The 14,696-nt window shown below is 32.5% G+C and overlaps 2 protein-coding genes across 2 annotated transcripts in view; one reads left to right on the top strand and one right to left on the bottom strand.

Annotated features, from left to right (window-relative positions):
* The window catches only part of LOC106122328 (putative protein TPRXL), a 29,046-nt gene extending 23,306 nt beyond the window's left edge, over positions 1-5,740 (top strand). The window contains exon 2 of the mRNA XM_013318267.1: positions 5,514-5,740. Within this exon, the coding sequence (XP_013173721.1) occupies positions 5,514-5,740 (227 nt within the window). The remainder of the gene's footprint in view (positions 1-5,513) is intronic.
* LOC106122465 (neurotrimin) overlaps positions 1-14,696 on the bottom strand; it is a 155,582-nt gene that overhangs the window by 78,868 nt on the left and 62,018 nt on the right. The gene's annotated exons all lie outside the window — the stretch shown is intronic.

The raw sequence follows: 14,696 nt of genomic DNA, 5'->3' as shown, positions 1-14,696 counted from the left end.
CCAATAATTCTTTTTAATTCAAAATTATCGAGTGTAACCGATTGATTTAATTAAATTACAATAAATTTTATTAAATTACTTCTATGGCTCCACAAATGTTGTTCTTAACGTTTTACGTATAGTACACACCTAAACAATTATGCCTAAATTATTGAAAAAGCTAAGCAGTGGTTGAAATTGGCCGAAATTCGACCGTAATTAGTAAACTAATGATTTCTTTTATTAAAAATAGCTTTATGCACTTCTCCATATTAGTTTAACTATATCAAATTACACTTTCAGCCGACCGCATCATTTCCTTAAAAAGGATTACAATGAGACCTCAACCTTTTAATCATTAACCAATAGTGGAAGAATAATGTAAACAAAGTTTTCAAAGTATTGTTTTTTGTAAAGTCACCAGTGTAATGAGGTGTCGATTTTACATTGCCATCAATCTCTGACAAGTCTGAACAAACCGAAGATTAACGTACTCTTCATTGTTACCTCGCTAGGTGAAACACAAAAGACATTGTCATGTTTTGTTATATTTCTCTTAAGCATCACATTACAGTTCGTAATCCATTTAAAAATATTGAATAACTTTGAAAAATCGATTATTAAAAAGATTCAGATATCAGATTCGTTGAAAAAAATAATACGATAAATAACTTAATATCAGCTTGTTATTTTAAGGGAGTATCAAAATTATGACAAAAAAGGATATATTGGTTTCAATCGGTTTTAATCCACAGCTATAATAGTACATGGTATAAGCCTTTAATCTCTGCATTGCGTCACGCCGAGCGGAATGAGGGTTATCGGTTTCCCAGCTGATAATACAAACGAATGAGATTGGGTTACTACACAATTGAATATATTCATTGAAAAACGCTAAAAAAACACACCACAATACTACATCGTAGCCTTTATTAGTCTTTTTTTCTGTTAATGCAAGCCAGGATGATGGCGCAAAATTCTGATGATTACTTTAGTGTCCTTAACAGGCTCCCAATAAAGATAGCAAAGCATCTACAATTCCTGTGCTGATGCAGATCCGTAGGTCATCTTATCATTAGACAACCGGTGTTTAATTGTCCTAAAGGAAAATTTCATATCTTTCTATTTTCAAGTGGATTCAAAATTTGAATACAAAGAGACAAAGCTGGCGTGTTAATAATGATACAGAGCTCATCCAATAATTTCAATTATATTTATTGATTCGTTGGGAAAATAATAAGATAATATTACGGTTTTGTTTGAAGACCCCAATTCCCGTTATGTTTTCATTTCATCAATCTCTTTGTATCGTCAGAGTTATACGTTATATAGTATGCTCTTGATTTTCAATGGTACTGTTTGAATTTTGTGACTCTTTCATTAGTAAACATCGATATTAAATAAAATTGTTGAGAGATGTTGTTTTTGTGCGGTTCAACAAATTTGCATGAAGTTATGGCATAAACTAGTTGATAACCTATTTGTTAACATAAATATTATTTGATCATTTCATGATAGTATTACTAAACTAACTTAACTTGCCCTATTAAGTACTATACTCGTAATATTATAGCACGTTTTGGTTAGTAAATTTGCTAAAATTTACACTATTTTACTGAAAACAAAAACTAATACGTAGTGATCAAGAAATAAAATAAATAGGTTTGATATGATGTATAATTCTTTTATGTAAAATTTTATTTATGGACAATTAGCAAATACGTTTGGAAGTGGTAATATATCATGCAAAGGAAAAGGTACCGGTCGTAAATAAAGTGATGAAATATTGCCCGTTAAGGTCGAATGCAATTTATACGCTTGCCTATCTCAAATGTTGGAAAGATCGTGGGTCGTTCGGAAATTACCTACAACAACTTATTGTGTTATGATTTGTTGGGCCCTAGGGTTATTTTTGATTCCGAACATGTTCAAAGTCAGCTGAACACGTAACAAGTTAAAACAAAATTCTTTAACCACAAAATCCTATCGGTAAAGGTGCGATCTTTTCGAGTTTCAAAGTGTTGTTGAGATTTGTAAACATTTAAATATATAGACGATGCTAAAAATCTACGGTTTATATGATTATATTAAAGCTTTGATACATGCTAAAATTGGATAACTACTTTCAACTACCAATCAACTGAGTACATGTGTTTATTGAGCTACATATCTAGACGACATATGGTATATACTGCATCGCTATGTTATTTGCTGGTGTTAAATCTAAACAGTGGTAGAGCCCGCCTTAACATCTTCGCACGAATTGGCCCGGCTCGCCTGGTTAAATACCACGACCACACAGAAGGCAGGCGTGAAGTGGAAGCAATTCCGCGTTTCGTCTGATGAGTGTGCGTCCCGGAGGCCTCATTTAGTCCTCTTTCCCTTCCCACCCTTTTCCTATAGGGAAAGGATGGGAAGTTGAAATGGACTTTCCAGATGAGAGGATGCATGGAAAGGGAAAATATTTAATTTCTGTGCATCCTCTCATCCGTCGATTAAAGGTAGGCAACACATATGCAATTGCGTATGTCTATGGGCAACGGTCACTTCGCTATTTCAGCGATTTCAGTTGGCCGCTCGCTCGTTTGCCACCTTATGATATAAGAAAAAAATAATGGTACTAAAAATTAAACACCGATAAAGATATCTACATAAGTTTGTAAATTGTACCGGACCATTAAACTGTGGCTCTGATTAAAGTAGACTAATTGTTAGCAATACATTTTAAGTAGTGATTGACACAACTAACAGGACAATTACTTAATGAGGCGTATCAATCAGTCTACAGTCAGTTCCAAAAAATTGGAAATAAAAGCAGATCTGCAACTTAATATAATTTATAATTTTTATACGAATTACAGTTAGATTTATTTAATATTTGCAGGAACCTGAGCTGATATATTTTTTTTAATATTAGCAGATTTACTAATATTTCTTGTACCATTCTTACTAAAGTCTACGACAATAATCTAATGGTGGCATTCGAACCACCGACCTCGTGATCGGAAATCCGTACCCTTAACCATTAGGCTATTGACATTTGAAATTCGTGTAGTTAAGTTTAATTCATCGAATACTCATGTAACAGACTTTTTGAATAAAAGAATAAGGGTTAGTAGAGACCGGTAAAAAAGGAATTTTTAGATGAGAATGAAGTACTGACAATCAACGATTCGTTCGTCTCGGTTTGGTTAAAATCGGGATTGCAATTTGTCGTCCGACGACTAGTTACTTCGAATTTGAAAAAACCTCAAACGGGCAAGGTCTTAGTAAAACCTTACAAAACCTCTAGTAGCTAATAACAACCATATACGATAGTCGTATATTATTTACCCAGAAGATTTTTTTTTCAAATATATTATAAGTTTTGACATTAAATAATTGTAAATGTCAGTTTTAATTTGAATATTAATTTTAATGTGATAGGTATAAAAATCATTTCAAAGTGGGATTAAACTGTTAAATTGTTCGAAATTGGCGGTGGAAATTGATAAACAGATTGGATTTCCACACTTTGAGCTTTAGTGAGTAAATTTATACAGTAAATGTATATTTGCTGTATTATTCTTTACGATAAATGCATTAATTGTCATCACGATAAATTTATTTTACACAAATAACTCAATTACCGTGAGTTTCTCATACCAAAAACGTCATCCCTGTTCCTCCCTGTATTTTAAATGAGGATTTTGGTCTCAGGAACTCACGGTTAGAGGCGGTTTTTCATTTGCAAATTAATTTCATTCAATTCTAGTATCTATTGAGTATAACAATTAGTTATATTAAAAAGCTGAAATATTTTGATACTTGTTATTAGAAAATTCTATTCAACTATATTTTGTTTTTCTACTGCCTTTTTGTTACTAATAATGCTCTACGTCCAACCGTTACGTTTTGTTCTCCTAGCGTAAGTCAGTCATATGTTACTATGTTACAGTCTGTTTTAATGATTTAGAGCATTGCTGATAGTATTTGTACTTCTGACTTATGTTTAATGCACGCAGATGTTGTGTTGTGGATTGGAGCCAAGTCATATACTAACAGACCCTTTATTTATATAGTAAGGCCGATTTAAATAACCTAATTACCATATATTAACAGTTTATAGTTGGTCTTTACAAACTTTTTTTTTACATAACGCCCCAAATGTAATCTAAGATAAGATGGCGAATGAGACCAAAACTGATCAGATCCGAGAACAGATTAGATCAGCAATGGCTTTGCATACGCATGGTGTGTAACAGTATTGTTATGGTCTGTCACCATGTGGCCATAAAACTGTACAATGCAACCTTAAAAAAGATAATAAGGAAAAGTCAGGACCATTATAAATAAGAAAAACTAAATAGAGAGAGAATAACATGCAAATAACAGACTCGCCATCGCATACAGTTACAGAGTTAGAACCCATAACACGTTAACAACGTAGTTTAGAATTTATTATGCTGTGGTGTAAACGATTGATATACGTTTTGCACTTAAATTGAACAATAAAGCATTGTATAAATTATATAAAATTTCCAACAAAGTACTTCAAAATTTTGTTGAACTAAAATATGAATCATATTTCTACAGCGTGTATTATCGAAGGAAATCTATTTTACTAGAAAAGAAAATTACGTATATATCGCCTTAGCTTCGATTTCCATACCATTAAGAAATTGTATTGAAATTCAGCCACCTGTTTTCTTTCATTTACATAATGTGACGTATGATCTACGTTTGTTCTTGTACTCTGAATTCTTCAAGTTAGTTGTGTAATGGAAAAAGCTTTGTTATATAAACCAACCAAACGGTATCAATGTAACCAAATACCCTATCTCAATATGTTGAATCATAAATCTTACTATGAACTAATTGTTATTTCTTTGATCTAGGTCAGTGTTTCCCAAAGTGGGCGATAACGCCTCCTTGTGGGCACTGCAGGTCTCAAGTTACGGGTTATAGTAAAAGTTTCGTTTAGAATTCTCCGTTAATATACATATATAGGTCACAATAATTAGTTCATTTAATTTGAAGTTATAGTGGTTTTTAAATATGTGAAAATATGGGGACACTAAAAAAATATTTATTCACAAAGTGGACAGAAGACATAATAAGTTTGGAAACCACTGGTCTAGGTTAACAAATATAAAAAGAAAAAAAGAACTAATAAAATAAGAGAATTCAGACGTTTACCTACTAATGGAAATCAAAACATAACTTACGGTTACTATCGTCAGAAATAGCCAACACATAAACAAGGTAACCTTTAATCTATTTAGAAGCAGGTATCTACAAAGAAAACCATTACCTTTTTAATGTCAGTACATACCTAAAAGCGTTGGCTTAACCTTTTCAAACCAATAACTTTTATATCCATCTATCTTATGTCGCAGACTGAATCATAAAATATAACAACTTTATGCTTTACAAATGACTAGAACATTTATATATCATATTTAACTCGTCTTAGAGCAAAATACGTTGACCAAACATACTGAAGGACTGGAAAATAATTGTTGAAGAGTATGTGAAGTAACTGTCTCCGACAGATTCTAGGAATCTTCGTCGGGATCCCAGTCATATTCCCAGGGAGGCTCTGGAGTGGATCCCGCTAGGAACAAGAAGACGTGGCCGTCCTAAACAAACTTGGCGGCGCTCAGTAGCTGCCGATATGAAGGCAATCGAGCTGACGTGGCCCGAGACCAAACGCAGAGCCCAAGATAGAGCGAACTGGCAGCGCACTGTGGACGCCCTCTGCCCCACTGCGGGGATATAAGACTTTGAGTCATGTGAAGTACGGTTCGTATTAAAATTATACTCGAAGTATGTAAAAACTATTTCCAATATTGTAAACCACATAGTATTCACTTGATCGTTGAAAATTGTGGGGTATAAAGTCAGAGGTCGTTTGCAAAAGATGGCCTCATAATCGTTGTCGTAACCGTAAAAACTTGCAGAGTTACGCACACGCCGTTAATTTTCAAGGCAGTCTAACGATCATCACTGTATAAAATGAAGTTATAGCCGTTGAATCCACGGAGAAACTATTATCTTTATATTTTTTGGAAAAAAAAACATTAATAACGATATAATTTGGGTATCTTACTTCATACTTATTACAAATACGAAAGTTTAGATGGATGGATGTTTGTTTATTAGAACGGCTGAAGGAAACTCGCTGAAAATTTGCATAGATGTAGAACATAGTCTGAAAAACAAACTGGCAAATAATTGTTTTTTAATTCCGCGCGGACGGGGTAACGCGCGAAACCTAGTTTACCATATATTTTAGTGCTATGTCTGTTAAGCACAAGAATTGATACATATTAATTTACATCATCTTCAACCTGCCCTTATCCCTAACGAGGGTCGGCACAGTATGTAATACTCCTCCATACATCTCTATCAGCCTTCATATCCGAGTCTACCCCCTTCCTACGCATATCCTCTTTCACACAGTCAATCCATATTTTTTTTGGTCTTCCTCTAAACTTGTAGCCATCCACATTCAATCGCATTACTTTTGTGGTTATATCATCAGCATCCCTCCGCACAACATGTTCCAACCATGCTAATCTTTTACTCCTCAATTTCTCGATCACTGGCGCTACTTTCAAACTTCCTCTAATATGCACATTTTTAACTTTATCCTTTCATTCCACACATCCATCTTAGCATACGCATTTCAGCTACATGCATGCAATCTTCTTTCATCCGAAACCTTGGTAGCCCAACATTCAGATCCGTGCAAAACGACAGGTCTTACGATGGACTTGTAGATCTGTCCCTTAAGCTGCATTGGCATTCTTGGATCACAAGTTACACCGGTGACCTGTCGCACTGTACATATTAATTTACATTTAATAAAAATGTTACTGAAAAATATGTGACAATTTATTTTACTTCCTTGTTTGTTAGTAAATATATTCTAGTAATCTTATTAATGTACGTAATATTAAACAAACACATTTTCGTGATATGAAAGTAATGTATCATGAAGGAACAGTGGGTTTTTACAGCCTAAATATTTGCATGAAAACATATTGTCGTCTCTCTTTTCCCCTTGAAAAAGACTAAGATAACATATGTTTTTGTAAGGTTATCTTGGCCGTGAAAAGTCACAGTAAGAATAACAAATTATACGTGTGAAGTAATGATATAATATTTCCAGTCATGTTTAGCACCGTGAAATTACGTTTCAAACTCAGTGTATGCGAAGATTTACGTTATTTCTTGTATAACTCACAACAATTTAATATTTATAAAAAACGACTGGCTCTCAAAATATTCTAAGATTTAAATAAAGGTAAATAAGTGAGCTGACTTGCGGCGGACTTTATTAAAATTACGCTCACGTTCGGAAACTTTCCGCCACAATTACCTGGAGAGTGGAGTGTTGGAAAATATATTATCCGAACCTTTGAACTTCGATGTACAAAACTAATTTCACACTCAAATTTACCCTTTACTCAATTATAAATTATTTCAAATGTAACTTGTAAATCATTAACTCTAATTAATTAAATGTTTAATTTATTTAATTAATTACCACAAATATTTATGATATAATTATGTTAAATTGACTATTATTAAAAATATAAAACATTTAACTGTAACAACCCTCGGTCCCAACCGTACCAACCCCTTGGTCAGCGTGGTTGACTATGTCTACTCACCCTGACTTGTATAGACTCCGAGCCTCTAGGTGCGTACATATGACGCTGATGACGATTTCATTGAATTAACTAATTTTAATTGACAAACATTTAATTATTGAACGACACGAACACATATGTATTAACGCAAACAGTATTTCTTATTTTTTGTACGTGGAATTAATAGTTCATCGTAAAGAAAATAACTTCGACGAAGAGACGTAATAATTGCAATAAGAAAAGGTTTAGTTATTAATCAGCCGATATGATATTAGGAAAAATGATATCGCCATGTGTTCTTGACGTCGGAAGATTAACACGGCCTATCTGTGCCAATAATAATTTCATATTTAACAAATGTATTTGGTTTTTGGTTACAAAAGTTAATTAATATAGAAATATTATATTAGTAATCATAAATAATATTTTACTGCATCTGTTTAGATATCGATATGATAATATCGAATGGTGTAAATATTTTAAGATAAAAATTTATTTTCGAATTGAAGATTTACGAACAGAAAAATAATAGTGTAAACACACTCTTAAAGTTTAGTTGTAATCAGATATGTCACAATCTACCTAATATGTCGGAGAATACCAATTTATGACGTTAATTATTTAGTTCGAATGGCAACATTGTTTCTAAGGTGCATGATTGACGTCTGTCAGTGCAACTGTATCTGTCAGTAGTGTCGTTTGACAAGTGACAGGCTTGGTCCAGAGACAGCGCCCGCGCCGGCGTGCGCACCGACTGAATAAAGCAGTATCAGATAATAATATCGACCATTTAAATAACAAACCGCTCGGAAATCTCCGACGTATATATTTTAATTTATGGTGTTACTTAATAAATTAATAACTTAATGCCTTAAAGTATTTGCATAATTCAATGGTATTTATGTGAGTAATTTGGCAGAGCATAGCAAAATAATTGTGGTTTCAGTGGTCAACTTTGGCTGGAATAATATTACGCCTATTAAAACATTTGCTGTCAATTTAAGTCATTAAATTGATAGTATTTGTATAACATTATGATTTCAACATTGTATTTAAAGTTAATTTCATATTGAACTCATATATAAGTATTATCAAATACATAAAAAGAAACAAGATATTAATTAATGATTTTATAAATAATTTATTTTTGTTTTGTAAAATATTTATAACATTTTAATTAATTATTAAAATTCTTAGAACATCATGCCAGAAATTACCAAGAATCTTTCAATAAAATGAAATTGAAGAAATAATCACTCTAGAATGTAAATCGCAACGAAATATAAATTCTCAAAAATACCATTTCTCGACAAATCTTACTAATATTATAAACGCGAATGATTAGATTAATGAATTAATGGATGGATGTTTGTTTGAAAGTATCTCCGGAAAGTCTAACAGAACTTGTTGAAACTTGACATAGTAGAACATAGTCTGGAAGAACACATAGGGTACTTATTAAGTTTTTTTAATTCCACACAGACGGAGTCGCGGGCGATAGCTAGTTATTAATAAGATTAAAAAAACCTAGTACATATCTCCATCTTATTATATAAATGGATACCGAACAATTGCTCATCATGTTCAATTCTATCTCGCAGATGTGACATTGAGATGTATCTCATGCCGAAACTTTTTCACTTACTAGAATATTTGATATATATTTTATGCCATTTTGCGCAAAAATACATACGCAAGTGAAATATTTGAGGTAACAAAGGTGGGGTGATATATCCAGTCATTAATTTTCTTTTGTATTAGACGATTGTGAGTTTGTGATTGTGTAGTTGCTGAATGATACACTTTTAATGTAATATTACAAATTCTATAACTACTAATGTTATTTTACATATTGTTTTGTTAAAGTAAACCCAATTTCTACTTGATAATTAAGTTGAAAATTGATAAAACGCTTTTCGGAAATCCTATATGAATTTATGTTTGTCTTGTTACTTTTGATCATTGGCGATGACGTAAGTCACTTATTTCCACTGATCCATAAATAATAATTGTCTGTGTCATAGCCTTAGTTTAGTGGAAAAGGGGTCTAAGACAAAGAAGAGCATAAGCAAGGCATGAAGCGTTCGTTTTTACGTAATAGTAAAAGGATAAAAGTGTATTCTCCAACTGTACCTTTGTGTCATCCGACGTCCTTTTGCTTAAATATAAAACTTTTTTTATCCTTTGACTCTAGTTCAGAGTGTGCTAAAGGACACGAACAGTAAAGAAAAAACAAGACTTCAATCTTCATGAGACTAGTAATCTTCATACGCAAACACAATTTCAATGATGATTTATGACAATGCATAACATTGCATTATAACCTATTCTTATTGTTCGTTTTCCCTGTGCCCTTACTATGTCACTAATTTAAAAAAAATGAGTCTTTTTAAACTATCTTACATTTATTGCCGCAGTGCTCACTAAAATTGTATTTGTCATCTAACCCTTATAATCAATTTTTTTACGTCTTTGCTAAAATTTACTAAGCATATGAATACGCAAATTTATCAAGAATATGCATAGTAAATTTTAAAATTATTTCTTGACTTATATGACATGTTTTAAGAAAAAAAATCAACTGTAAATTGTAAGATTTAAGCAATGTCAAAGTTTACGTGAATTTATAAGCCAGCTCAGAAAAGTGACAGGTACAGTGGCTCATTATTTTGTCGCAACTCCATGACTATAATTATAACTTGATAATGAAGATGGACAAGCAACTTTGTTGGCATTTAGTACGCAATTCGAATCCAGTTCCCTCATTAACTTTTGTAATTATTACTTTGCGTATTTCTTAGAAACTTGATTTGAAAATTACATTTTCTGAAAAAAGAGTTTATTTTAAATCATCCAATCGGACAGTAATGTCAGAATACATTGGCCTAACCGTAAGTTTGTACAAAAAAATTCTTTGTCTTTTTTTTAATAATAGAGATGACATGTTATCTAGAAGATTTTCGGCAGCGGGAAGTGGGAAGCAACAGTAATATCAGTATAACACGTGAATTCTCAAATGTGATAGAACACAATAATTTTCTCAATAACTAAAACCCTAAAACAAATGAATTCTAAATAAGTAACTTCGCTGAGATATTCTCGGGTTACTTAGCCATGTGCTTTTCGTCTTTCTCAACAAGAATTTTAAGTAAAATAAAATTACTCAAACAACCCTTCGTGAGTGAAATAAGGATTGGTAGATTAAGATTAACATGACTCTAAGGTACTGGATGTCAGTTTTTCATCAGAGTTTTTAATATATGGTTCGTAAAAGTTAACAATTTGATTTACATATGATGTGGGTCAAATTTTACTTTTTTTTTAATTTAGTGTACTTTGTTTTAAAATCTAACAGTAAAAGTTTTTTTTTGCAAAAAGTCATCCTAAAGCACGATAGATTTCTGCTGTACGCCTCATTAAAAGTTTGTAGAGCACGATCAGAACAATCAGATGTTAGTACTCGGTTTCATAACGTTATGTATAGTACGATCATATCTCTTAACTACGTATTTACGTAGATAACTACTTAATTATATCCCGTAATATGATAATTATACAACATTTTGCAATCTTAGAATTAACTTGATGAACACTAAAATTTAATTGGTTTGAAAGTAAAGTAATACGAAAAATAGTTTATGATTTTTATAATATGTTGCTTACATCGGAGATAGCCATAAAGTCGACGAACGTCATGGGGCCTGCCGTCTACAATCGCATGCCGGACTACATCACAGCCTTACGTCATTTAAAAGCAGATTAAAATCATGGCTTATCAAGAAAGCTTTATACACATATGAAGATTTTTTTTGATTAAAAAAAATTGTAAATCGAACTTTAATGACCTGTTATTTTTGTATTACCAATAAATTGTATTATATACTTCCTAGCGATAGTACAAGAAATAATTACATAGTACATAATATTAAGTTATTATCACTCGTTGTGCATAACTTATGTGACAAATGACACAAGTTGGTTGTATCGTGCAGCGTAAAGTGCGAAATTTACTTATTCAAGTTATTTCCTAGCGATAAAATATCTTTTGTGAAGAAGATTACTTGTTATTTCTTACGTTAGTTAACTTTTCACGTGTACAATTTACTGAAACTTTTACAATTATGTTTCAATTGTAACATGATGAATATATTATTAAACATGTGAATTAAGTTTTAAAAGCTGTATACCAATTTCTAGTGCCAATAGCCTAGTGGACTACCAATCATGCGGTTGTTGGTTCGAATCCCCATTCAATTTTTCTGTTAACTGTATTACAAGCTTCGAGCTTATTAAGCATGGTTATGTATGGATGCAAAATTTGTAAATTACTTTTACTACTCTACTTAAATTGCTCGATTAGAATAAAAAAAGTAAGATTTTTAACAATTTAAGACAAAATTTTTAGCATCAATATTGTTCACATATGGATAAGGACAAAAGTGAGAAAGTATAGATAATAGAATCCTAAGTTTCGGTTAAGGTTATTCATAGCGCACGTAACGGTCTGTACAATCCGAATAACGAAGTGACCTGAAGTGCTCGCTGAGATGTCGTCGAGAGGCCATTAAGGCGCCCTCTAGCGCTCTTCTTCTGAGTATAACATCTAACTTTTACAATGGACAGGTATTTGTGTTAACAATAACAATAAATATCTTACTTCTTACTAATATAAATGCGAATTTTTGAATAAATGGATGGTTGGATGTTTGTTAGATGGTATGTCCAGAATAGTTCAACGGATCTCGATGAAATGTGGCAGACCGAATGTGAGTGAGAAGAACACATAGGCAAATTAAGTTTTAGTTTAATTCCACACGGATGGGATCGCGGGCGAAAACTACTATGTTAATAAGAGCAGAAGATGGCAATAAAAAATATCTAACTTAAAAAAATTGTGCATCACTTTTAAAATTTTACTTCGAATTGATAGTTTAGTCACTAATTAGCTTAGAACGAGCTGTAATTTATAAAATCTGTATTAATATACACGAGAAAATATTTGTAAGAACAATATTGTCGGGTCCAATATTGATACCTAATCAAATTTGTTAGTGGATTAGGTAAGGAATGTGCAGATGGCGCCACGTAGACGGCAAGTAAGTAAAGAGCGTCGAAGAGCGAAGTGATAGGGTCCCGAGATACGTGTCTCGGATACTGACGGCCGCTTTCGCATTTTTGATATTCAGAACATGCGGCCAATGGGAACAAAACCTGAGTTAACTTTGCGATATTGAAAGCTTATGGATTTACAATATTTTTGACGCCGACATAAGCCACGATTGAATGTAACTCCCTCATACACCACCACTACATTCACTGTTTCCTCCAGATTTTTTTTACATCTAGTTCGGTTTTTTCTGTAATGTCTTTAATTTCTATTTAAAATATATATTAGGAATACAAAATAAAAAATGCCGCTTTTATCAGTGAAGCTAACTAATTAACAAGGTGAGATCGTGAATATGATTTAATCATCTTCAATATTACTACTTAAATTAACTTTCCTCGTAACTTCAAGTTCTCAATTTTCAATGAAATCTGGGTCCTATTGACTATGAAAAGATCGGGAGAATCTTTGAAACTGGAAGTCGCGAAACTTAGATATCATTTTATTCGCTTTTTTATTCGTAACATAGCACTCAAGCTTTTATGCCAGAGGGGTAGATAGATATTCCGCGTCTTTGTCGCGATACTGGCACAACCTTTCTGATTCTTCTACAGCCGTGCTCGTTACCTAGGAGGTGTAAATTTGTTACTAACTGTCGCCCGCGACTCCGTGAGCATGGGTTCAAAATATGGATAGTAGTCGATTCTCAGACAAATATGCATATAAAATTTCATAAAAATTGATCAAGCCGTTTTGAAGGAGTATGGCAACATTCTGTAACAAGAGAATTTATATATAAGATAATAAATAATAAAACATTACAGCAAATATATTACTCATATTTCACAGTATTCAAATATTCAAAAGTAAAAACGGAATGATTTTACAGTGTATATGTTGGCAATTTGGTTAGTAGCCAATTTTAATTGAATGAAAAAGTGATCGTTGCTGCGTTTTTTCGTTTTGGATGATGGGCTAATGGAAATTGGCAATGGTCTCCGCAGCCATCGATGCCAACTTTTGCGGAGGCAGCTATCGCTACGCTCCAGTTCGGTCTGCGCGAGAAATATAGTTCCGATTGAGTTATGGCCGCGCTGGACGCGATTCTTTATTCACTAACAATGGGATCACGCGTTTTACTTTTATGTGCTGATGTAAATAAATCAGGCAAGTAAAGTATATAGACTAATTTTTGTATACATGGGACTATTTAATAATTCTGTATACTGGACATGGTTGCAAATTTTAGTAATTCCTGGATATCTGTGCAATCACTTCTTTAAGACATTAATATACCACGACAATGGTTTTGATACTTAATAATAACTTACAAAAATTACCTAACAATAAAAACCTACGTATAAAATTATTGGTCATTCGAAAAAATAAAGAAAAGTACCGGGTTTAATTTTACACACACATTCTACATATGTATAAGTTTAGAATTTCAAGTATAGAAAGTATCAAATAACTACAATCCCTTTTGTATTGTGAATTACAAACGTGTTTACGGTATTAAAATTTGAACATGATTTATCCATCGAATCGTTATTGTGTGAGAGCACTCGAAGCACTCCACTACGGCAGCACCTGATTTAATGAGTGAAAATATTTCACGTGTCGTTAGGGACAACGACGGAATCAATCACGTTATTAATAACACTTCAATTAAAACGTTTTTAGTTATTTTTTATTATCTTAATTAATTTACACTTTTATTTAAATTTGACCTACATGTTTGCTATGGTCAAGAAATGGTCCCATGGTTGACAGAGTAACCTTTTCTTGTTTTCTGTTGTATATTACGTGAATATTTTCAAATGAACATAAGCCTACATACTTAATAGACGCTTTCAGATTTTTAATTACCCAATTGTTTCTACACCGCTTGTTCTTTTTAAAACACAAGCATTATATGTCGTACGCTGTAGTAAGTATATAATTTAATCTAACCTCGCTATATAATTCCA

This window comes from Papilio xuthus, unplaced genomic scaffold (assembly GCF_000836235.2).
Source record: "Papilio xuthus unplaced genomic scaffold, Pxut_1.1 DF826923.1, whole genome shotgun sequence".
Taxonomy (NCBI): domain Eukaryota; kingdom Metazoa; phylum Arthropoda; class Insecta; order Lepidoptera; family Papilionidae; genus Papilio; species Papilio xuthus.
Note: the sequence above shows the minus strand (reverse complement) of the source record. Positions and strands in the feature narration are given on the sequence as shown.